Below are 24010 nucleotides of genomic sequence, written 5' to 3' on the forward strand. Positions count from 1 at the left end.
CGTAGTGTTGAAGAAGCAGGGAGTCGCAGAAGGGCTTAAACAGATTGGGAAAATGTTTAAAGTTCAAACGGGCAAAGAAGAGACAGATGGAGTATAGTGTAGGAAAGTGTATGATCATGCACTTTGGTAGAAGGAATAATGCGCAGACTATTTTCTGAATGGGGAGAAAATTCAGAAATCAGAGGTACAAAGGGATTTGCGAGTCCTTGTGCAGGATTCCCTAAAGGTTAACTTTCGGGTTGAGTAAGTAATAAGGAAGCCAAGTGCAGTGTTAGAATTCATTTTGAGAGGACTAGAATATTAAAGTAAGGTTGTAATGCTGAGACTTTATAAAGCTTTGGTCAAACAGGACTTGGAGTATCGTGAGCAGCTTTGGTCCCCTTTTCTAAGAAAAGGTCTGTTGACATTGGAGAAGATTCATGTGAGGTGCATGAAAGTGATCCTAGGAATGAAAATGTTAACATATGGGGAGCACTTGATGGCCCTGGGCTTGTACTTACTGTAGTTTAGGAGGGGACCTCATTGAAACCTATTGATACTAAAAGGCCAAGATAGAGTGGAAGTGGAAAGGATGTCTCCTCTTGTGGGGGAATCTGGGACCAGATGGTAGAGGCTCAGAATAGAAGGATGGCCCTTTAGAACATAGATGAAGAAGAATTTCTTTAGCCAGAGGGACATGAATCAGAGGAATTCATTGCCACAATGCTTGCAGGACAAGTCACTAGGTATACTTAAAGCAGCTGTTGATAGGTTCTTGATTAGTAAAGGCATCAAAGGTTACGGGGAGAAGGCAGGAGAATGGGATTGAAAGAGATAATAAATCGGCCATGTTGGAATGGCTGAGCAGACTTGATGGGCTGAATGGCTTAATTCTCTTCCTATGTCTTATGGTCTTGCAGTCTCAGAGCTGTTTTGCAAGGTCGTTTTAGAATTGAAAGTCAGCTATATGTATATGGGCCCAAAGCCAAATGTTAGGACAGCTGATTTTCTTCCAACAAGGACATTACTGGCTCAGTGGGTTTTATTGCAATCTCATAAGATTATGGTTAGTTCAGCTGACTCCAGTTTTTCCTTTTTTGTTGTTTTTAGTATTAACTTATTATTGGTGTGGGCTTGAAGGTAGTTACCAGATTATTTTATTCTTGATCAAAGCAGACAAGTAGGATTTCAAAGAATATGCCGAAAGGAAGTTTAAGAGATGACCTTTCTTTTAAGAGATTGTGAGCCAAATAATGAGTACCTGCTGTGAACTGCCAGAGGAAGTGGTCAAGTCAGCAACAATTGCAGCATTAAAGAGTCATTTGGTACATTCTTGGAGGGGAAGGGTTCAGAGAGTTATCGGCTGAACATGGAATATGCATCTGGGAACAACGGGGAGGATGATGTGATCAGCATAGATCATTTAGGTCAAAGGACCTGTTATTTTGCTGTATTACTCGGTGACTAATTTACCCTGAGGCTGTCCTGTGGCACCCCGCTCACCCTTGTTGCCATTGCTGCCTTGTCTTCTCTTCCCTCTCCCCTACTTCTCCTCTCTCCTAGCTCTCCACCTTGTTGGTGGCCACTTCTTTCCCCTATCATATGGGTGGTCTCCCCAGCCGCGACTGTCTTACTCCATCCCATGAAGGGTGCAGAGTGACCCTTTTTTTGTGCAACCATACTCTTTTTACTGCCCCACCCTTCTCACTCCTCATCTTCCGTCATTTACTTGCAACACCTCCCATTGCTGTCCAGTTTACCATCCCCATTTCGGAGCTACCAGATCCCTTCAACTGTCACTCTAGGCATGGTAATTCCCTACCCTGATTTTCCCTTGGTGGCTTCTATCCTTTTCCCTGCTGTGCCAGGCCCCACTTCCCCACCTGTTTTAGAGTCCATGTAAGGGATACCAAAAGTACCTCACCCAGTCTTCCATCAATCACTCTTCCTCCTCCCACGTAGCTTAACAGCTCCATTTCTTGCCCCTGACTGCCCTCTCAATTGGTAGCACTCCAGTCTTCATTCTCCCTGGCATATTCCCAAGAACGCCTTCATCTTGGTGGTCCTGCTGCACTCTAATGGACCCTTCTTTTTCACTCCATTGTACCTCTTCCATCTTGAAGGCTCATTGTCCTCCTATCTTCATAGCCCAATTCCTCTTCCCTCACAGTAGACCCTCCCAATGCCCACATCATTGGGCCATGAACCCCCCATCTCCCTGAGGATTGTCCCATTTCTTGCTCCCCCTTGTCACCTTTCAATTCCTCACTGTGAACATGTTTTCCTGATTTTAAGTGCCAACCTGTTTTCTTTCAATTCATTTGATACATTTTGGTTGTTGGACCTCATGCTGCTTGAGAACTTTGCCTCTGAAATACCTGACAAGGTTATTACCTCAAGAGTACTGAATAAACACAAAATATTCTGGTAAAGGCATTGAGTTATGCCATTGGTGCTACAGAATCCAGGAGGTACTAGGGAGGGTCCCCAGGGTGTGTGATGTTGGGAAAGTAGTATGCGGACTGTTTTTTAGTCTGAACTCTGAAAATGAAGCTCACAGACTAGATGTTTGGTCTTGTTTTGATAGGCTGGATGAGGCTCTGTCACATTACTTGGGAGAAAGGACAGAATTCACACAGTCTGAAGAGTTCTTGATGGAGATTTCAGAACCTGTTCGAAAATGCCCCCAGTGTGCCAGGGACATGGTTCTCAAACCAAAGAAAGATGGAGGGTAAGTAGCTGCTAAACTGGGCCAGGAAATTGACATTACTCCCCTCAGACCAATTACACAGGAGCAGGAGGTTGGCATATGTACCTCAATTCATTGCAGTGGCAAAAGTGGCAATTTCCTTCTCGGAGCCTGATGGCTATTCGTTTACGAACTGCACTTTAATTTCATTTACTCATCTTTGCTTCAATTACCTGAGGCTCCGAGACCATATAAAAAAAACTATGAATTTCTCTTTGGTTAGCTCATTATTCATTCCCTTGTGAAGCAGAGGTTCAGTTTTAATGTACGTATTCTATGTGTTACCCCTGCCCCCAGCCCCTTGCATCCACTCCTTTACAGTTTCCTCTCTAGCTCTCTTTCTCCTTTTTGTTGTGTATACATTTCTACCAGTGAACTTGCTACTCTTTTCCACGGAGTGAAAACCCCTCAAGAAACTAGCCTTGTGGTAGCACTGAGCAGATCCGTTCTTGAGAGGTTTTCAGTCAGTTGTGTGTTGTTTACCATAGTTCCTAACTCAATTTCTCAGGTTTCTGACACTGCTATAAATCTGCATAGTTCATACCTTGCCCCTCAGTATGTTTACGGGAAGCTTTAGGTAAGAGGCAAGAATGAATTCTGTGAACACAGTAAGATGGAAGAGGAATTCAATGAACACATAAATGATTGGGGTTGTGGAGAAGTAATTCTGTGAATTTAGTATGGAGTTGGGTTTTAGTGGTGTGGGGGGCATGGAGAGAACATAATAGATAGGAAAATTAAACCTAGTAAGAGCTCCACACTCATCATTTCCTGCTTCCCCAAATTAAATCTGCAACTGTTTTATCTCTTACGGGAGTGAATGAGTTAAGCTTATACAGGTTGAGTACCCCTTATCTGAAATTCCAAATCCACAAACCTCCAAAATCTGAATTTTTTTTTTGAATGTCACAAATGGGAAACTTCCACAATACACTGGGGAAGTTCCCTGGCGATGTGCAGGGCTCTGAGCACCACAGACAGTTCTGAGAAGTGACATCACATATGCAATGAACAGAAGTTGATAAAAATAGAAAAACACTGCTTAAAGTGAAAAATGAAGATTTCAATCGTATATTATCAGCATCAGAGTGAACATATGCCGCTTAACAGTGTGCTGATCATGAAACAAGCAAAGATCTAACACGATGAACTGAAAATTGAATTCAACAGGCTGGTTGCAAAAATTTAAGAAAAAGTCCAATGTTAAATTTTTAAAGCCTCTGCTGATCACAAAATTCTAGCACCAGAACAAGTCTATGATGCTGATTGTTTCTATACCTTGCATAAAATCTACAAAAAAGTAAAATATAAAAACACAGCGTCGTAGGTGGAGACTGAAAGCCTGCCGTTGTTCAACAGCTGATTCAGGTATTCTCCCGATGCTGCTGTGCTGCTTTTCTTACCCTACACACATTATATTTTCATTACATTAATGGTATGTAATGATTTTTACTGCTAAGTAGATATATGTGATGGACAAGTGTAAGATAAAAACTACTTACCAGTAGTACATAAATTCAGAGCCGGAAATTAGCCATCTCATTATATATTCCAAAATCCAAAAAAAATCCAAATTCCAAAACACTTCCAGCCCCAAGCATTTCGGATAAGGGGTACTTGGAATTCTGTGTTTGGAACTCTCTCCAGATTTCTCTCTGACTCTGCAAATCTTCTTTAATTCCATACGAACCCACCTCTGTGACCATGTGCATCACTTTAATGTTGTCTGAAAACATAGCTGTGAAACACTTTTAAATTATTTTACTACGTTAAAGGTGATGTACAAAGCAATTATTCTGTTGCCATGATGAGGTGTCACCCTGTGACAGTGTTGGCAAATTGCACTGCTAGTTCTATTACTCACTGTAGCTTTGTGTTGACAACAGGTTTTACCTTTCGTGTACGGGGTACCCGAGCTGCAGGTCTGCAGTCTGGTTTCCTGATTCTGTCCTTGGGGTCAACAGGGATGACAGCATTTGTCCCACTTGTAAACCACACCCAGTTCACAGGTAATGACTAAAGTAGCAGAATCTAAACCTAATAATTTTGTTTTGAGAAAACATATTCATTTTATTTGTTCTACGCTTTCAGGTTAAAGTTTAAGTTCAAACGAGGCAGTGTGCCTCCTTTAGTCCCCTTGGAGTTCGTTGGTTGTATTGGGGGTTGTGATGAGATGTTGAGGGAGATCCTGGACCTGAGGTATTTACATGGAGCGTCACATTCAAACAGTCAAACTGCCAACCAATCGTCACAGAACAGAACAGAGAATCAGCTGCGGGATCGCGTACATAGTAGGAACAACAATCCAGATCTGGCTGTGCCAACTGTGTCCATGGGCCGAGTATCCAGGACTGTACAATCAGTGCTGGCAAGTGATGATAATGTAGTTGTGTGCAACTGTGGCCAAAGTGCCCTGCTTCTGACTGTCCGCAAGGACGGACCAAACCAGGGACGGAAGTTCTACAAGTGTAGTGTGGGCACATGCAACTTCTTTCTGTGGGCTGAGCAGGATGTTGAAGAATCGGGAAGTTGTGGAGGAGCCGTCAGCAGAAGGAATGTGACCCCAGGTGCCGGCTATTTCCGTCAAGCTGAGAGCAGAGGGACATCTGGCAAAGGGGAAGCAGTGTGCATGTGCAACCAGCCAGCTGTCACACGCACAGTACAGAAAGACGGACCCAACAAGGGACGGGCATTCCACACCTGCTCCAAACCCAGAGAACAGCAGTGTGGCTTCTTCGAATGGGCTGATGAGAATGCTTTACGTGGTAAGTTTCACTACTGAGTTACAGCGACATACTGCAGAGAAACCATGCCAATTATCAAACACCGTTTATACTACTTTTACATTAATCTCAAATGTTTTACTTGCTCCAATTCTTAAATACTATTCCCAGATTTAGAATCAGGTTTATTATCACTGGCATGTGACATGAAATTTATTAATTTAGCAGCAGCAGTTCAATGCAATACATAATATAGAAGAAAAAAATAATAAAGTAAATCTTATTCAGTATACTTTATATGGTATATGTATATTGAATAGATTAAAAATTGTGCAAAAAACAGAAATACTATATATTAAAAAAAAGTGAGGTAGTGTCCAAGGGTTCAATGTCCATTTAGGAATCGGATGGCAGAAAGGAAGGAGCTGTTCCTGAATCACTGAGTGTGTGCCTTCAGACTTCTGTACCTCCTACCTGATGAACAGTGAGAAAAGGGCATGCCCCGGGTGCTTAATAATAGACACTGCTCCCTAAAGATGTCCTGGGTACTTGGTAAGCTAGTACCCACGATGTAGCTGACCAGATTTACAGCCTTCTGCAGCTTCTTTTGGTCCTGTGCAGTAGCCCCTCCATACCAGACAGTGATGCAGTCTGTCAGAATGCTCTCCACAGTACAACTATAGAAGTTTTTGAGTGTATTTGTTGACATGCCAAATCTCTTCAAACTCCTAATGAAGTATAGCCGCTGTCTTGCCTTCTTTATAACTACGTCAATATGTTGGGACCAGGTTAGATCCTCAGAGATCTTGACACCCAGGAACCTGAAACTGCTCACTCTCTCCACTTCTGATCCCTCTATGAGGACTGGTATGTGTTCCTTCGTCTTACCCTTCCTGAAGTCCACAATCAGCTCTATCAGCTTACTGACATTGAGTACCAGGTTGTTGCTGTGGCACCACTCCACTAGTTGGCATTTCTCACTCCTGTATGGCCTCTTGTCACCACCTGAGATTCTACCAACAATGGTTGTGTCATCAGCAAATTTATAGATGGTATTTGAGCTATGCCTAGCCACACAGTCATGTGTATATAGAGAGTAGAGCAGTGGGTTAAGCACACACCCTGAGGTGCACCAGTGTTGATCGTCAGCGAGAAGATGTTGTCACCAATCTGCACAGATTGTGGTCTTCAGGTTAGAACATCAAGGGTCCAATTGCAGAGGGAGGTACAGAAGCCCAGGTTCTGCGACTTCTCAATCAGGATTATGGGAATGATGGTATTAAATGCTGAGCTATAGTGATGAACAGCACCCTGATCTAGGTACTTGTGCTGTCCAGGTGGTCTAAAGCCGTGTGGAGAGCCATTGGGATTGTGTCTGCCATTAACCTATTGTGGTGATAGGCAAATTGCAATGGGTCCAGGTCCTTGTTGAGGCAGTTCAGTCTAGTCACGACCAACCTCTCAAAGCATTTCATCACTGTAGATGTGAGTGCTACCGGGTGATAGTCATTAAGGTAGCTCACATTATCCTTCTTAGGCACTGGTATAATTGTTGCCTTTTCGAAGCAAGTGGGAACTTCCACCCGTAGCAGTGAGAGCTCAAAAGTGTTCTTGAATGCTCCCACTAGCTGGTTGGCACAGGTTTTCAGAGCCTTACCAGGTACTGCATCAGGACTTCCCGCCTTGTGAGGATTCACTCTCTTTGAAGACAGCCTAACATCGGCCTCTGAGACGAAGATCACAGGGTCATCAGGTGCAGCAGGGTTCTTCACAGCTGTGGTTGTGTCCTCCCTTTCAAAGCGGGCATAGAAGGCGTTGAGTTTATCTGGTGGTGAAGCATCGCTGCCATTCGTGCTTACACTGCTAAACATAATGGCCAATTAAGCTACCAACCTGCACATATTTGCGGTGAAACTGGAGCACCTGGGGGAAACCACTTTATTCCAGGGTGAATGTGCAAATTCTACAGAAGCATTACCCAGTGTCAGGATTAAACTTGGATTACTGGCATTGTGAGGCAGTGGCTTCATTAGCTGCACCACAATGACTGGACAGCATCAGTAATATCCTCATTTAATTACCAATTACCCTGCACAATACTCATTGGGAAAATGTAGCTTCTAAATTACCATCTAAAGTCCTGTGATTTATAATGCAAAGCTCTGAGTCAACATGGCCTGGCCTTGATTAATGTTTTTGAGTGGTGTGTACTTTTCCCAATATGACTTACTTCTTATTGAAACAAAGGTTGCATTTGTAAACCACCTTTGAATATGTTCTTATAGTTCACTGTGCCAAGGCAGGGCTGCTGTAATGCTCAGGTTTACTGATCTGACTGAGCTGTGTTAAGAGTTGTGAGTAGCCTCAGCTGTTAAATATTTAAAAACTAACTATTGAGTGCCATTGAATAGGTCTGCACTTAATTTTAGGGTCATTCACAGTTGGAAGAGTACTTGGGATGTTTGAAGGTTCTGATCTAGTTCTGTTATTTTTACCTTTCAGGTTCAGTAAGTAATCGGCGGGATGGAAATTCTTTTCAGAATGGTCCCACAGCAAAGAAGCCACGGACCTGTGGGTTGTGCCATCAGCCGGGACACACCAGGACAAAGTGCCCCCAAAACCGGTGACTCTTCTTATCCTCACATCAGTGATATTTTATCATAAGCTGGAGGGCTGCCTGCAGAGAAATCCATCAGCTTCATCAAAGTTCTGATCTTTCTCACAAAAACTAACCAAGCCCTTCATAAGGAGCTCTACATTCTGTTATATTGAATGTAGAGTTTTGAGAGCTCTTGTTCAAAGAGGGACGGTGAATTACATGCGCAGTGTCATCTCATGTGCTGGATCCAAAGAGATAAAGAATGAAATTCATTACTTAACACTACCTTCAGATGCAGCTGCTCTGTATCCTCCATTGCTGGATTTTATTCTTGGAATAACATTGCAACTTCTGTCAAACAAAGTTTTCTGGAGATGGTACATTTTAGAATTTGGAAATGGGAGGTGTGGAGGAGCTCTGAGGAACAGTACTTTAAAAGTTAGTTGGATGCTCAGGATTTAATTTTTGATTTCAACTTCTTGAATTGAGAAGATAACTTTTGGTTATGTCACAGGGTTATTTGAGAGTTTAAGTTCCAGTACTGGGGCACGGTACTAATTCATTATCTAAATATTGTAGGTACAAAAGTCTATAGTAACTAAGAGTAGATGCAGGGGTTCACTGTATAATTCAAGAATGTAACACGAGTGGGAATGATCTATCATAGTGTGACATGAGGCTGCTTTAACAGTGTGAACATCTCTGTAACCTACATATTGGGTATGTGCATTGAGCCATGGACAAACGTTGTACTATAGAGAAGAAAGTTCTTGAAGAGTTGGAATTGTATGAAATCCAGAATATACTTAGACATTTGAGAATTAAACTTAATTTTATCTTAACACTGGTCTTTTTTTTATTTCAAAATTCAAAGAATAAATCAATATTTACTTCAGTCATTTTTATGGTAGATCACTGGAAGTATCATTTCCCTCAATGTACCGATAGATTGACTGTCTCTTGCATGTTTAATACAGGAATACCATCCCAAACTGGAACATTTTGACCAAGGGAATATAATAGAATTGTAATTTGTATGGTAAAATAAGAGTTCCCAACTTTTCTTTGTAAAGAACCAGGTGGGAGTTATTCAGCACCTCTAGCTTGTATCAACATTGCTTCAATATAATTGAAACGGTAGATTAACAACAATGGTTGCATGTTGTCCTCAAATCCACTGGATTAAATTACTACATTGCCCTAATGAAATAAAACAGATTACTTGATAAAATTTGAACACATAATTTACATCATTAAAGACTACAAAGGCAAAGCATTTTCATTTGGGCATTTCAAAAATATCAATAATCCAAAAAGCAAAACAATCTATTTGCTAAAAATCGGAATGTTGTATTCTCATGTTCGTAGTATAATTAAATTTGATTTTTAAACCAGAACTGCCTTTATTGCCTGACAGCCTTATATTATACTCTTGTGCTTTGTTGACAGAGCCTCCGAATCACCATGAAATTCAATGCTCTTATTCCACAAAGATTACACAAAGTTACCCATGTCCTTTAGTTTTTATTTGGTTTAAATTTTGTTGCATTGAAGCAAAAAGAAACCCGCAGAACAATTAAATAAAACAGTGCTCACTTTGTACATTAGCATTAATTGGACTGAGTAGTGTGCAAGATATGGATTTTTAACATGCTGATTGTAGAACATTATAAATCTCAAAGCATCTTCTTTTAATCAAAAATAAATTTATACCCTGGAACTGCATATGCTCCCAACAGAGAACTTTAGTGTATATGACCTTTCAAATATTCCCAGAGCACATGAAGTGCAAATTAGATGAGGAGTAAACACTTCTATATTGTCCCAGCTGATCCCAATAAAGCAATTCAAATTGCAGAAATGTAATTTCTAATTATGTACTGTAGACCATAACTAGTTTGAATATGGCAATGTCTCCATACACTTCAGTGATATTATCCAGAAAGATTTTGTCAAACACAGTCAGAATATGTGGATGAGCAGCTATAGTTCAGGGTCATTGATTCAGAGATGCAAGTCTGGAATCCAACCAGATGAACTCAATGCCTTCTATGCACACTTTGAAAGGGAGAACACAACTACAGCTGTGAAGATCCCTACTGCACCTGATGACACTGTGATCTCTGTCTCAGAGGTCGATGTTAGACTGTCTATAAAGAGAGTGAACCCTCGCAAGGCCGAAGGTCCCGATAGTATACCTCTGAAAACCTGTGCAGACCAACCAGTGGGAGTGTTCAAGGACATTTTCAACCTCTCACTGCTAGTTCCCACTTGCTTCAAAAAGGCAACAATTATACCAGTGCCTAAGAAGAATAATGTGGACTGCCTTAATGACTATTGCCCAGTAGCACTTACATTGATAGTGATGAAATGCTTTGAGAGGTTGGTCATGACTAGACTGAACTCCTGCCTCAGCAAGGACCTAGACCCTTTGCAATTTGTCTATCACCACAATAGGTCAACAGCAGATGCAATCTCAATGGCTCTCCACACGGCTTTAGACCACCTGGACAGCACAAGCACCTAGATCAGGGTGCTGTTCATCACTATAGCTCAGCATTTAATACTATCATTCCCACAATCCTGATTGAGAAGTTGCAGAACCTGGGCCTCTATACCTCCCTCTGCAATTGGATTCTCGACTTCCTAACCGGAAGGCCACAGTCTGTGTGGATTGGTGATAACATATCCTCCTCACTGGCACACCTCAGGGGTGTGTGCTTAGCCCACAGCTCTACTCTCTATATGCACATGACTGTGTGGCTAGGCATAGCTCAAATACCATCTACAAATTTGCTGATGATACAACCATTGTTGGTGGAATCTCAGGTGGTGATGAGAGGGCATACAGGAGTGAGATATGCCAGCTAATGGAATGGTGCTACAGCAACAACCTGGCACTCAACATCAGTAAGACAAAAGAGCTGATTGTGGACTTCAGGAAGGGTAAGATGAAGGAGAACATACCAATCCTCATAGAGGGATCAGAAGTGGAGAGAGTGAGCAGCTTCAAGCTCCTGGGTGTCAAGATCTCTGAGGACCTAACCTGGTCCCAACATATCGACATAGTCATAAAGAGGGCAAGACAGTGGCTATACTTTATTAGGAGTTTGAAGAGATTTGGTATGTCAACAAATACACTCAAAAACTTCTATAGATGTTTATAGATGTACCATGGAGAGCATCTGACAGGCTGCATCACTGTCTGGTATGGAGGGGTTACTGCACAGGACCGAAAGAAGCTGCAGAATGTTGTAAATCTAGTCAGCTCCATCTTGGGCACTAGCCTACAAAGTACCCAGGACATCTTTAGGGAGCGGTGTCTCAGAAAGGCAGCGTCCATTATTAAGGACCTCCAGCACCCAGGGCATGCCCTTTTCTCACTGTTACCATCAGTTGGAGGTACAGAAGCCTAAAGGCACACACTCAGTGATTCAGGAACAGCTCCTTCCCCTCTGCCATCCGATTCCTAAATGGAGATTGAAGCTTTGGACACTACCTCACTTTTTTTAATGTACAGTATTTCTGTTTTTGCACATTTTTAAAAAATTTATTCAATATACATAATTGGTTTACTTTATTTATTACTCTGTTCTTTTTTTTCTTTCTCTGCTAGATTATGTATTGCATTGAACTGCTGCTGCTAAGTTAAGAAATTTTATGTCACATGCCAGTGATAATAAATCTGATTCTGATTCTACAGTGAGAGTTGTGAAATTTAAATATATCTAGAGTTTAAAAATTCCCATTCCCATTCTGACATGTCTATCCACGGCCTCCTCTACTGTAAAGATGAAGCCACACTCAGGTTGGAGGAACAACACCTTATATTCTGTCTGGGTAGCCTCCAACCTGATGGCATGAACATCGACTTCTCTAACTTCTGCTAAGGCCCCATCTCCCCCTCGTACCCCATCTGTTACTTATTTTTATGCACACATTCTTTCTCTCACTCTCCTTTTTCTCCCTCTGTCCCTCGGAATATGCCTCTTGCCCATCCTCTGGGTCCCCCCCCCTTGTCTTTCTTCCCGGACCTCCTGTCCCATGATCCTCTCGTATCCCCTTTTGCCTATCACCTGTCCAGTTCTTGGCTCTATCCCTCCCCCTCCTGTCTTCTCCTATCATTTTGGATCTCCCCCTCCCCCTCCAACTTTCAAATCCCTTACTCACTTTTCCTTCAGTTAGTCCTGACGAAGGGTCTCGGCCTGAAACGTCGACTGCACCTCATCCTACAGATGCTGCTTGGCCTGCTGCGTTCACCAGCAACTTTGATGTGTGTCGCTCGAATTTCCAGCATCTGCAGAATTCCTGTTGTTTAGAGTTTAAAAATACTCATTTTGGTACTGGAATGTTTGAAAATATCATGAGGAGAGGAAACATCTTTGCACTAGTATGCAAAAGGACTTCGACAGACTTGGAGACTCAGCAAAGAGGTGGCAGATGGAATGTACTGTAGGGAATTATGTGTTCATACTTTTTGACAGAAGGAATAAAAGTGCAGACTGTTTTCTAAATGGGACTCAAATTCAGCAATCAGAGGTGAAAAGTGACTTGGGAGTCCTCGTGCAGGATTCCCTAAAGGTTTATTTGCGGGTTGAATTGATCGTAAGGGAGCAAGTGCAACGTTAGCATTCATTTCCAGAGGACTAGAGTATAAAATCAAGGATGTAATGCTGAGGCTTTGTAAGGCATTGGTCAGGGCACATTTGGAGTATCGTGAGCGGTTCTGGGCCCTATATCCGAGAAAGGATGTGCAGACATTGGAGAGGATCCAGAGGAGATTTTTAAGAATGATCCCGGAAATGAAAGAGTTAATATACGAGGAACATTTGATGCCTCTAGGCCTGTGCTTGCTGGAGTTTAGAAGAATGGGGGGGGGGGAGGATCTCATTGAAAACTAGTAAATATTGAAAGGCGTAGATGGAGTGGACATAGGGAGGATGCTTCCAATGGTGGGAGAGTCACGGACCAGAGGGCACATCCCTTGAGGACAGAGATGAAGAGGGTTGTGAATTTCTGGAAGTCTTTCCCACAGATGGCTGTGGAGGCCAAGAAATTGGGTATATTTAAAGCAGACGTTGATAGTTTCTTGATTAATAAATCAATACCCCTTTTAAGCATCATCTCATAATAGAGCTGTTGAAAAGGTTCTGGGAATATTTTTTAACATTTTATTACAAAAATAATAAATGATTCTCAGAGAAATAGAAGACCTAGATGGGATAAAAATTGGAGGTGTTAACATCAACAATATAAGATATGCAGACGATACCACCCTAATAGCAAGTACTGCAGAAGACCTACAAATCCTCCTAGACAAAGTAGTACAAACAAGTGCAGATTTTGGTCTAACCGTCAACTGTAAAAAAAACCAAATGTACAGTAATATCAAAACAGCAGGATACTCCCAAATGCCAATTGTACATCGGTAACCAAGAGATTGAATAAAAGATCAGCTTTAATTTCCTTGGTAGCTTTATATCACAAGATGTTAGAAGTAAAGTAGAAATAAAAAGAAGAATTGCCATTGCCAAAACCAACTTCCAAAATATGAAACCCATCTTCACCAACAGACACATTTCTATGACAACAAGGCTTAGGCTACTAAAATGTTACATCTGGTCAATCTTGCTGTGTGCTTCCGAAACATGGACTATAACACCAGAACTCCAAGGAAACTTAGAAGCAATAGAAATGTGATTTCTTAGAAGAATGCTGAAAATATCATATAGAGATAGGGTAACTACTCCAACATGCCCATACAAAAAGATCTTTAATGAGAACATTGAATGAGAGGAAACTTAAATTCCTGGGCCATGTCATCGGAAAGGGAGAAATAGAATGCCTTACATTACAAGGCCGTATGCCTGGGCAACACGGAAAGGGAAGGCAAAGAAGAAAATATATGGACACTGAAAGAACTAACAGATCTAAGTGTGTGAGATATCATTGACGCTGCGAGGGATCATTTGATGTGGAGAGCCATGATCGTCCAAATGTGTAACGCACAAAGCACATGAAGAAGAAGATTACAAAAATATGGCACAGGTTTGCTTCACTGGGAGGAAGCCTCTTCAATGATGTCAGCAACACCAGCCCTTTCCTTTGACTGTTACTGCAACATAGTGGGTATAGCAGTCCATAACACCCAGCATTAGCTGGACATTTGCAAGCAATGTCAATGATACCCTCCAGTCCATTGTCCCTCTGGTTTCTTTTTCATATGCACTATACGAGGGGTGATTGGTAAGTTATTAACTTCAAACTTCCTGCATCTTCACTCAGAGTTGAACTGCACGTGCATGTAACAAGAGATGTATAACTCAACTCCTTCTACCTAAGGCCATGACCTTATCAATCACCCCTGCTATGGACCACCTGGAGGTCCAAGATGCTCTCATTACATGTACGTGCAGTTCAACTCTTTGAGTGATAATGCAGAAAGTTTGAAGTTAATAACTCATCTCCTTCTACCTTAGGCCACAAACTTATCAATCACCCCTGCTGTGGACCACTTCTACAAAGAAGGGATCCGTGCGCTCTACGACCGCTGGACTAAGTGTGTACTTGTAGGAGGGGACTATGTTGAAAAATAAATGTGCTAGGTTTTCTAATATTGACTCCTTCTACCCGAGGCCACGAACTTATCAATCACCTCTTGTACTTGTCAACCATAGTGGGACACCACCAAGAATAGCAATTGGGGGAAAAAGCGGTGAACAATTATTTTCCCATCTGTTCATTAACCCATGTGCAGTGGTAGTGATATGTACTGAGATCGGGCTCCTTAAATGCCAGAAGACTTGAGGAGCAAGGCAGGACAGTGAACACAAATTGCTTTTTTGACTGTGGGAGTTAACACATGAATATCCAATCTTGTCCTATTCCAACTAGCAAATGAAAAATATTCATTCCTTCCATTGTTGTATTGGCACCCACAACATACAACATTTACATTTACTTGCACAGGTTACGCCAATAACACCTCACAAACAAATGACTTCTATTAGCAAGAAGGACAATGCTTTCCCAATTATCTGTTGCCATGTCTTGCAGACTTATCCCCAAGTTTGCAGGAAGTTTCTCATTTCAGATTTAAATGACTGGCCTCTACTTCTATGTAGATTAACAATCCTTGGGAAACATCTGGTCCAATCTAGTTAGAGGTCAGGGGTAGCAAATGAAGCGTTGGGCAGGAGCCGTGGTGCTCAGATCAAGTTGGAACCGAGCTGCAATGTCTGTCAATGTCGTGGCTCCGACCTAGATTCCTGGGGATGGTTTTTGGGACAAAAGGGGAGTTAGGGTTTAGGAACAGGGATGAGGGAGAATGAAGAGTCAGGGCAGGAGCATGTGTTCAGAGTCTAGGTTGGAACACTCTGTGGTCGAAGGTCAGCGATCCAGAGGTCAGGTTGGCAGGCGCTGAGTAATTGCCAGGTTGCTGAATCCATGGCCATTTGGGTGGGAGTTACAACAGCCAGTGACACCCCCCCCCCCGAGGCACTCCATGTCGAAGACCAGTGATCCCAGAGGTGAGGTTGTTTGAGGCCTGACGGTCAAACCCATGATTGGCAAGTCTAGGGTCAAGGCCTGTAGGTCAAACCTGTGACCGGCAAGTCCTGGGATCAATATCTGGAGGTCAGTGAAGTTTGGAGGGCAAAGCCAAAGGATGAAGTCAGAGCCTGGAAGGTCAAGGACTGAAGTCAGCGAGTCCAGAGGTAGAGGGTGAGCCTGGACCAGAGACTGGAGTTTGGAGACCCGATGTCTGAGAGTTTGAAAGTCCAGGACCAAGGGCTGGAGGCTCAGAGGTGTCCTGTGGTTAGAGGTCTGTGTGTGTGAGGGGGTGGGAAAAGGGCTTGAGTTGTGGTTGCTGTTTTGTTTTGTTCTGTTACTGTTGTTGCTGTTTGTATCATTCTGTGTTGAGTTTGTGTTGAATATTGCACCTTTTTTGAAACTTGCACCTTTTGCCTCCACAGATGTTGTTTGACCTGTTGAGTTCTTCCAACTTTATGACTTTAACCTCAACTTTGCATTCTCATGTTAATTCTGTTTCTACTTACCTTCACTGAAAATAAATCATTTTGGGATTGACTACAGAAGGCAACATTGTAAATACATAAATGAAATTATGTTTTCTTTTTAGGAAAAAAACTGTAAGTGCTCTATGGGGAAGGGCACAGCTCAGATTCCTCCTGCCATTACAAACAAATTAATTAAACTTTATGATAAAACCTTTTGAACTATTTGGTTTCAAGCTTACCAGTGGATAACTGATCATAAAGGAAATAATTACATTGTTGACTTTAATAAAATTTATAATTTATAAATTTTTAGATTTTTTCTATAAAGAAGTATACTTTGAAGTTTAAAATAAAATGTGTTTGAAGTCATTCTGAATTCTGGGCAGTATAATTGTATTCTGTCCAGATGGATGACAAACAGCTATAATAGCAGCACCAAGCTGCAAATCCATTTTATAAAGAATCGTAATTTTTAAACAAATATTATCCAGTACTTCAGAAGGATACTTCCTGGTGAGCCAGATGATGCACCATAAGTATTTCCAAATGGTTGAATGGTGGGTTACTAGTTTTGTTGTCATCGTTTTCTTTCCTTTCCACTTCTGACGAGGAGTTCTGGACCAGAATTGGTAATGTTTCCTTCACCACACTTGTTGTCCGACGTGCTGAATATTTCTAGCATTTTCTATTGTGTTTCAGATTTCCGGCACCTGCAGGATCTGCATCTAAAATGGTTTTAGACATAACCTCCTTTTAATGAGACTACAAATCAATGAAATCCGAAGATTTCAAGTTCAGTGGGGAATTCCACCCAGGTCAGGAATGAAGAGCAACACTTAAACATAAATAGCAGTTGGACCCCCCCACCCACCAGCCACCACTGTCTTATCATTTCCTGTCAGTCATCTTCTGTAGAGACATTCCTATGCCTAGAGTCACTTTAATGGACGCACAATCAATCTATGTATATAAACTGTCGTTTATTATTTATCTTTGTGGTGTATTTTATCTTGGAGTAACAATTATTTCGTTATCCTTTATAACTGGGAAATGACATTAAACAATCTCGAATCTTGAACTTAATTGCTAACGTCCACTAGGACTCTCTGGAAGCCCGACAGAAGGAACCGCCCACACACTGTGACGAACGTTTCTCCTGCCCAATCAGTAAACGGTAATCTTAGACTAGCCAATCAGAAAAAGGCAGACAATTTGTCTCACATCCGGAAACGGGACGGCTATCGTGCAACCAAACCTTTTCGAAAGGCTTTGTGTTTGATAGGCGTGTAGACCAATAACGATTCCTAAAATCAGTAAGGTCCCGCCTTGGTGACTGGTCTCTGCCAATAACCTGCGAAGGAAGGGCGGGGTTAATGATGGTAGGTTGAGGTGGACTGTCATAGCGGTCATGGCTGCCACTGGAGTATTGCCTTTCATCAGAGGTGTGGATCTCAGTGGAAATGATTTCAAAGTAAGTCGGTAACACCATGGTGAATATAAATATTTGGCGTAGAAGGGAGCTAGTGGCTAGTTGGTAGTGTGGTATTGGAATTTCATTATTGAGTAGCAGTCTGCTTGGGTGAGGTAAGTAGCCTAGGCCCAAGGTGTTTATAAATAGTAAAGTACTGTAATGTAGTATATTGCAGTTCCCTCTGATCTTTCTTCATTTTTCTCATGGAAATATTCCATGTTTATTTAACTTTATGACTAGTCTTCTTGGAAAGTTATGTTAATGCTCTCAGTTACACAATAATAGCTTATTTTTTTCTGTAAACTGTTGATATGTGTTTTTTGGCAAATGTACGTTGTTAGAAACAAACATTTCTGGAGGTATTGCTGAATGGAGAATCATAAAATTGTGCAAATTTTAATAACACATCATGCCCTTCATGTACATGTTGGTTGGAAAAGTTAGAAACTAGATTAACTTTATTTTCTAACTCTTAATCTTAATGACTTAATTGTTTCTTTGACCATTAATGCCTCATCACTTTTTTCTTTAGTCCCCTTCTCTCTCAGCTCCTCCCTAATTAGTCTGAAAGCCCAAATAAGCAGGAATATTAAATAGTTCTACCCAACTTAATAGTATGTTTCAGTAATAACAGCAATGTGTTTTTCCCTGATCTCCCTATGTTATTGGTATATTTGATCCATTTTGCTATATTCTAGTACATACTGCCTGACTCCTTTTAACTTCCAGCCTTTGTTTGCATTTCCTTTTAAATGTTCTTGCCAGTATGCTGTCTTACACTTCCAAGTCCGTTTTTCTGTCTTCTGAATCTACCCTTAACTAATTACCCATCAAGCCCATTTCAGCACTGTCAAATATCCCTTTGAGGTTGTTGGCCTCAGTTCCGTTGAGGTGTAGCTTGTCTGACCTTTATAGTTCCCATCTTCCATGTAGCGGCAAAATTGATCCAAAATCAAAAAAAAAAATTTCTGCCAGCCTGTGACTCCAGACAGAGTTGTTCTACTTGCATGACATGTCCACAGCTCCAGTGCTTGTTCCAAAGAGTTGAATTCCTTATTTCGATCCTTTATTAACAATTAGCAAACATACCATTAAGCATTGAGCATTATCTCAGCAAACATTATTACTTCTGCAGTCCCAAGCTACAAACTGCCACAATAGAAGCATGAATGTGTATTTCCTTGGCTTTTATCATGCCCCTACTAATACGACTAGTTACCATAATACATATAAATGCACAGCACAGAATACCATAAGGTATAGCAGCAGCATTTGGCCATTTGGTTCTTCCAGTCTGTTCCCCCATTTCATCATGACTGATCCATTTTTCATCTCAGCCCCAATCTCCTGCCTTCTTTCTCTGTCTTTTCATGCCCTAACCAATCAAGAATCTATCAACCTCTGTCTTAAATATACATAAAGACTTGGCTTCCACAGCTGTCTGTGACAACAAATTCCACAGATTCACTTTCTGGCTAAATAAATTCCTCGTCATTCCCATTCTGAAAGATTGCTCCTCTATTCTGAGGCTGTGTCTTTCAATCTTAAACTCTCTAACCATAGGAGACATTCACTCCACATCTACTCTATCAGGACCTTTCACCATTCGATAGGTTTCAATGAGGTTACCCCTTGTTCTTCTGAACTCCAGTGACCAAGGGCACGGTGCTGTCAAATGCTCTTTATATAACAGGGAGAAGTTAGGAGATTGGGACTGAGAGGGAAAATGGATCAGTCATGATGAAATAGCAGAGCAGACTCAATGAGCCAAATAGCCTCATTCTGCTCCCATGTCTTATAGTATTCTGTTCTGCGCATTAGCCAGAGAGTGGTGCCTGTATTCACCCCTCATTCTTCTGAATTCCAGTGAATACAGACACAGAGTTAGCAAATCCTCTTCACATGACAAGCTGTTCAAACCTGGAATAATTTTCGTGAACCTCCTTTGGACCCTCTTTGAATACGTAGCTCCTACATTCCCCGTAACTTTACCTGATGCCTCAGGAATCCAAAACCTTCCCTGCGGCACGTGCAGGGTATGCAATATGCATTCTGTGAGTCTGAAGTGCCCTACCATGTCTATATTTAATAGATCGGCTCACTAGTTAAGCATTAAATTCCTCTTCCCTGCTTTGTGATCCCACCCCCATGTTACCCAGTCTCTTGACTGGCCAAAATCTCATGTGCTCTGTGGCTATACCCTGTGAAACCGGGCATGGTGCCATTTACTTTGTGCATTAGCTAAACTGCCCAATCACAGGCAGAAGTTGTTTCACTTTTTAATCCCTTGGTCAACGTCTCGTAGATACTAATCTGATCATTTATTATTGTTGTTAATGGGATATGGCTGTGCAATACATGGGTGCTTTATATCTTGCATTGCAGCACGTCAGGAGACGGAGAATGTATGAGCTGGTTTGTGGAGAGTGGCAGGGATACTTGCTAAGTACATTTTAGCAATGACGTAATGGCTAAAACATTTAAGGTTAAACTTGTTTTGAAATTTCATTGCACTCATAATTAGGTTCTTGAATTCTAAGTCTCTGCCAGAAAAGCAGTCTTATCAACTTCAAAGACAGTGGATGGTTGAGCAAAGTGGAAGTGTTAGTGTTGGTGTAAACGTGAAAACTGAGGCTTTGTTTTCCGATGATGTCACTGAGTGGTTAACTTTTTAGTCAATCCCTTTGACATTTTGAATACAGTCTTGAAATTTTGTTGACGGTATAGCTTGTGGAAGTAGTTGATGTTATTTTAGCAAAATTAAAGCCCGTTTGAAATCTGTTGATGCCTAACCAGGGCACATTTTGGAGCTGCATACTTTAATATGTTTCTTCTTTTGCAAAGGGTGGTTATTTTCCTGAACACGTTAAATGCATGAGCAGTTTGAGATGGCTGAAACTGAACCGGACTGGACTTTGCTACTTACCAGAGGAATTGGCTTCTCTCCATAAACTAGTAAGTGTTGTATTGAAATACAAAATCCAGTCCATAAGTATTCTTTGTTCCTCACCTTCCATCCTTAATTTTAGCACTGAGCAATGTCTCCTCTAAGAATAGTTCAATATATATTTTCAATAGGTGTGTATGATATGCGATCCATTTTGATTTGTGCACAATGAATTTTGTGGATTTCAAACAATGAATTTCTGATTGCAACTAAGTTACAGTATGTCCTTACAAAATGCAGCCAGGCAGTCGAAAATGACCAGCTATTCAGTAAATCAATTTGTCATAAAATTATTTCGAAGGTTGGAAGTTTGGACAAAACTCATGCTCGTTACCTTGTGCGTGTCCAGTATCTTTTTACAATCACGAGTAATGTGGAGACTGTTCCAATTGTAATTAATTCCAGTTTCTGAATTGAATGGACTTGAAGTTGCACTGAAGGGAGGGAAATGCTTTGTAATGCTAAAATTGACATCAATGGGCTAGGGTGGAAATCGCCTGAAGTTCAGCCATTGTTCACCATTCGATATGAGACACATTTGGGCTTATTTATGCATTGGTGGAAGGACCTAGCCAAGGTGAAGTTTCCTATGATCTGGTATCTCTTTAGTTGTTTGTATTTATACTTAAAGGATAATACAGGAAACAATTAATGTGGAAGTCATCTCCAGTTTGTGTCACCCCTATTAGGAAATGTTGCTACTTCTGATGAAATTGTTTTGTTAGTTGGACCAAGACTACTTCTGCAAATTGTCTAATAATAGTTACAGTCGTTCAGAACTACACTTGGGGTTTGAGATCTTGGTTAAGTAAAGTTTAGAACTGTAGATTATTTCCCCGTGCATGTCTGTTTACAAAACAGGTCCAGCTTCTGTGCAGTATTTTTTTTCAAAGTGTACTTTAAGGACAGAAAAAATGTGGAATGGTTTACTTTGCTCTAATTTGAAGCTTTTGGTTTCAACGTAGGAACACTTATCAGTGAGTCATAATAGTTTGACAACGCTTCATGGGGAGCTCTCTAGCCTGCCTTGTTTACGGGTGAGTAATGAGGTACAACATTTTGTAAAGGATTGTGGGAACTATTTCTAACAATTCTTGAAATAATCAGCTCTTTAAAATGGAACTTAAAGGGGAACTTTTTCAGAGTGTTATGCGTTATTATAGATGTTCCCTTCATAAATCATGTTCCTAACTCAGCTTTCCAAGACTCTGTAGATTTTTCTGTTTCATTGGGGTCATTATAACACATTGTACCTGATCCTTGGGGTCTCCAGATTACAATGAACTTTTGAACATTAAAGTTTAAGAGCTTGAAGTTGTAACTAAGCTGCATTTAGAAGGTGGGCATTATGTATAGTTCATGGAAGTATTTAGACTCTTGATTTTGTAATTTAGTCAAATCTTCAGACCATTGGTACTTTTGTGGTGCTTCTGTTCCCCCACCCATTCCAAGTTAAAACATTTTTGCTGCCCTATCTGGAAGAGTCATTGTGTGTAATATTCCTTGTTCTCTATAGGCCATTGTTGCTCGAGCTAATAATTTGAAAAATTCTGGTGTTCCTGATGACATTTTCCAGTTGGATGATCTTTCTGTGCTGGTATGTTGAGATGATTTGTTATAAGGTAGTATGGGGAAAATCTGTCCTGGGTATGTGTTTTTCTTACTGAAGAGGACTTAATACCAAATGCGTAAAGCCAGGGAAGCAGTCAGGAATATTTTTATAGATCTATTTTCTATTTGTTAAATATTTGATATAAAACAAATTTAGAAGATTCAGATCCTCAAACATGAGGAAATCTGCAGATGCTGGAAATTCAAGCAACACACATAAAAAGTGCTGGTGAATGTAGCAGGCCAGGCAGCATCTATAGGAAGAGATACAGTTGACGTTTCGGGCCAAGACCCTTCGTCAGGACTAACTGAAAGAAGAGATAGTAAGAGATTTGAGGGGGTGGGGGAGATCCGAAATGATAGGAGAAGACAGGAGGGGGAGGGATGGAGCCAAGAGCTGGAAAGTTGATTGGCAAAAAGGATATGAGGCTGGAGGATCATGGGACGGGAGGCCTAGGGAGAAAGAAAGGGGGAGGGGAGCCCAGAGGATGGGCAAGGAGTTACAGTGAGAGGGACAGAGGGAGAAAAAAAGTGGGGGGGGGGGAGAGAGAGAGAGAGGAAAAATAAGTAAATATATTTATTATATAAGTAAATATAATAAGGGATGGGGTACGAAGGGGAGGTGAGGCATTAATGGAAGTTAGAGAAGTCAGTGTTCATGCTATCAGGTTGGAGGCTACCCAGACAGAATATAAGGTGTTGTTCCTCCAACCTGAGTATGGCTTCATCTTTACAGTAGAGGAGGCCGTGGACGACAAATTAGAATGGGAATGGGACGTGGAATTAAAATGTGTGGCCACTGGGAGATCCTGCTTTCTCTGGCGGACAGAGCGTAGGTGTTCAGCGAAACGGTCTCCCAGTCTGCGCCAGGTCCCACCAATATATATATATATATATATATATAGAAGGCTGCATCGGGAGCACCGGACACAGTACATCACCCCAGCTGACTCACAGGTGAAGTGTCGCCTTACCTGGAAGGACTGTCTGGAGCCCTGAATGGTGGTGAGGGAGGGAGTGTAAGGGCATGTGTAGCACTTATTCTGCTTACAAGGATAAGTGCCAGGAGGGAGATCGGTGGGAAGAAATGGGGGGGACGAATTCAGTTCCTGATGTTTTTGAATGTTTTACAAATGAATGATCTCACTGAATTTTCTCCTGTCAAAACTAGAGTAGGTGTAATTTTTCAGGGAGAATGGGGTTGTTGGCGGGGGAGCTTGGTGGGGAAGAACTCACAATATTTCGAAGGACACAAGACACGGGATTGGAAGCTCCACTGTTGCTTCCGTAAGACCATAACTATAACTCTAATCTCTTCAAACCTGTGCCATTTCTGTGAGATAGTGTATATTTAATTTAAAGAGTAAAAGCAAAACAAGCAAAATGCTAGTTTATCCTGTGTTTCTTTCTTGCATGTTATGATACAGAAGACCATTCAGCCCCTCTAGTCCCTGCAAGTTGTGGCAGAATAATCCCATTAGTTTATTTCTCTCTGATTTCCCTGTGAACCTGCAATTTACTCTCAACATGTCTATCAAACGGTCTTCATTTTCCATCTAACTGCTATAAGGGATAATTTACAGTCACCAATTAACCTACCAGCGTGTCTTTGGAATTATCAGAACACCTGATAGAAATCTGCAAATACAGGGAAAACTTGTAAACGCCACACAGTCAGAAGCTGAGATCAGAATGAAACCCAAGTCCCTCTCACAACCCATGTGTTTACAGTATATCTAAATATCTTGAGTGGTATTTTGTTAAATATGAACTCAGTGATCAGACAGGATTTATTTTTCATTCCCATGCTTTTTATCTCCTTTAATGCTGCAGTTGTTAGCAACAATAACTCTAGGCAAGCACTGAAAATGAGTTCTACGCAAAAATATGGCAATCTCTGTGGGACCCAAGGA

At 41.3% G+C, this 24010-nt stretch overlaps 2 protein-coding genes across 3 annotated transcripts in view; both read left to right on the plus strand.

Annotated features, from left to right (window-relative positions):
- Window positions 1-8880, plus strand: part of top3a (DNA topoisomerase III alpha) — a 41419-nt gene extending 32539 nt beyond the window's left edge. For both annotated transcript variants that reach the window (XM_063058772.1, XM_063058773.1), the window contains 4 exons: window positions 2567-2710; window positions 4615-4737; window positions 4820-5493; window positions 7954-8880. In XM_063058772.1, coding sequence (XP_062914842.1) covers window positions 2567-2710; window positions 4615-4737; window positions 4820-5493; window positions 7954-8078 — 1066 coding nt within the window. In that variant the 3' untranslated portion in view covers window positions 8079-8880. The remainder of the gene's footprint in view (window positions 1-2566; window positions 2711-4614; window positions 4738-4819; window positions 5494-7953) is intronic.
- An 8559-nt stretch (window positions 8881-17439) lies between these two features.
- The window catches only part of flii (FLII actin remodeling protein), a 64790-nt gene continuing 58219 nt past the window's right edge, over window positions 17440-24010 (plus strand). Inside the window, exons 1-4 of the mRNA XM_063058774.1 lie at window positions 17440-17539; window positions 20384-20494; window positions 21452-21523; window positions 22003-22083. Of these exons, the coding sequence (XP_062914844.1) occupies window positions 17477-17539; window positions 20384-20494; window positions 21452-21523; window positions 22003-22083 (327 nt within the window). The 5' untranslated portion in view covers window positions 17440-17476. The remainder of the gene's footprint in view (window positions 17540-20383; window positions 20495-21451; window positions 21524-22002; window positions 22084-24010) is intronic.

Source organism: Mobula hypostoma, chromosome 9 (genome assembly GCF_963921235.1).
Source record: "Mobula hypostoma chromosome 9, sMobHyp1.1, whole genome shotgun sequence".
Classification (NCBI taxonomy): Eukaryota; Metazoa; Chordata; class Chondrichthyes; order Myliobatiformes; family Myliobatidae; genus Mobula; species Mobula hypostoma.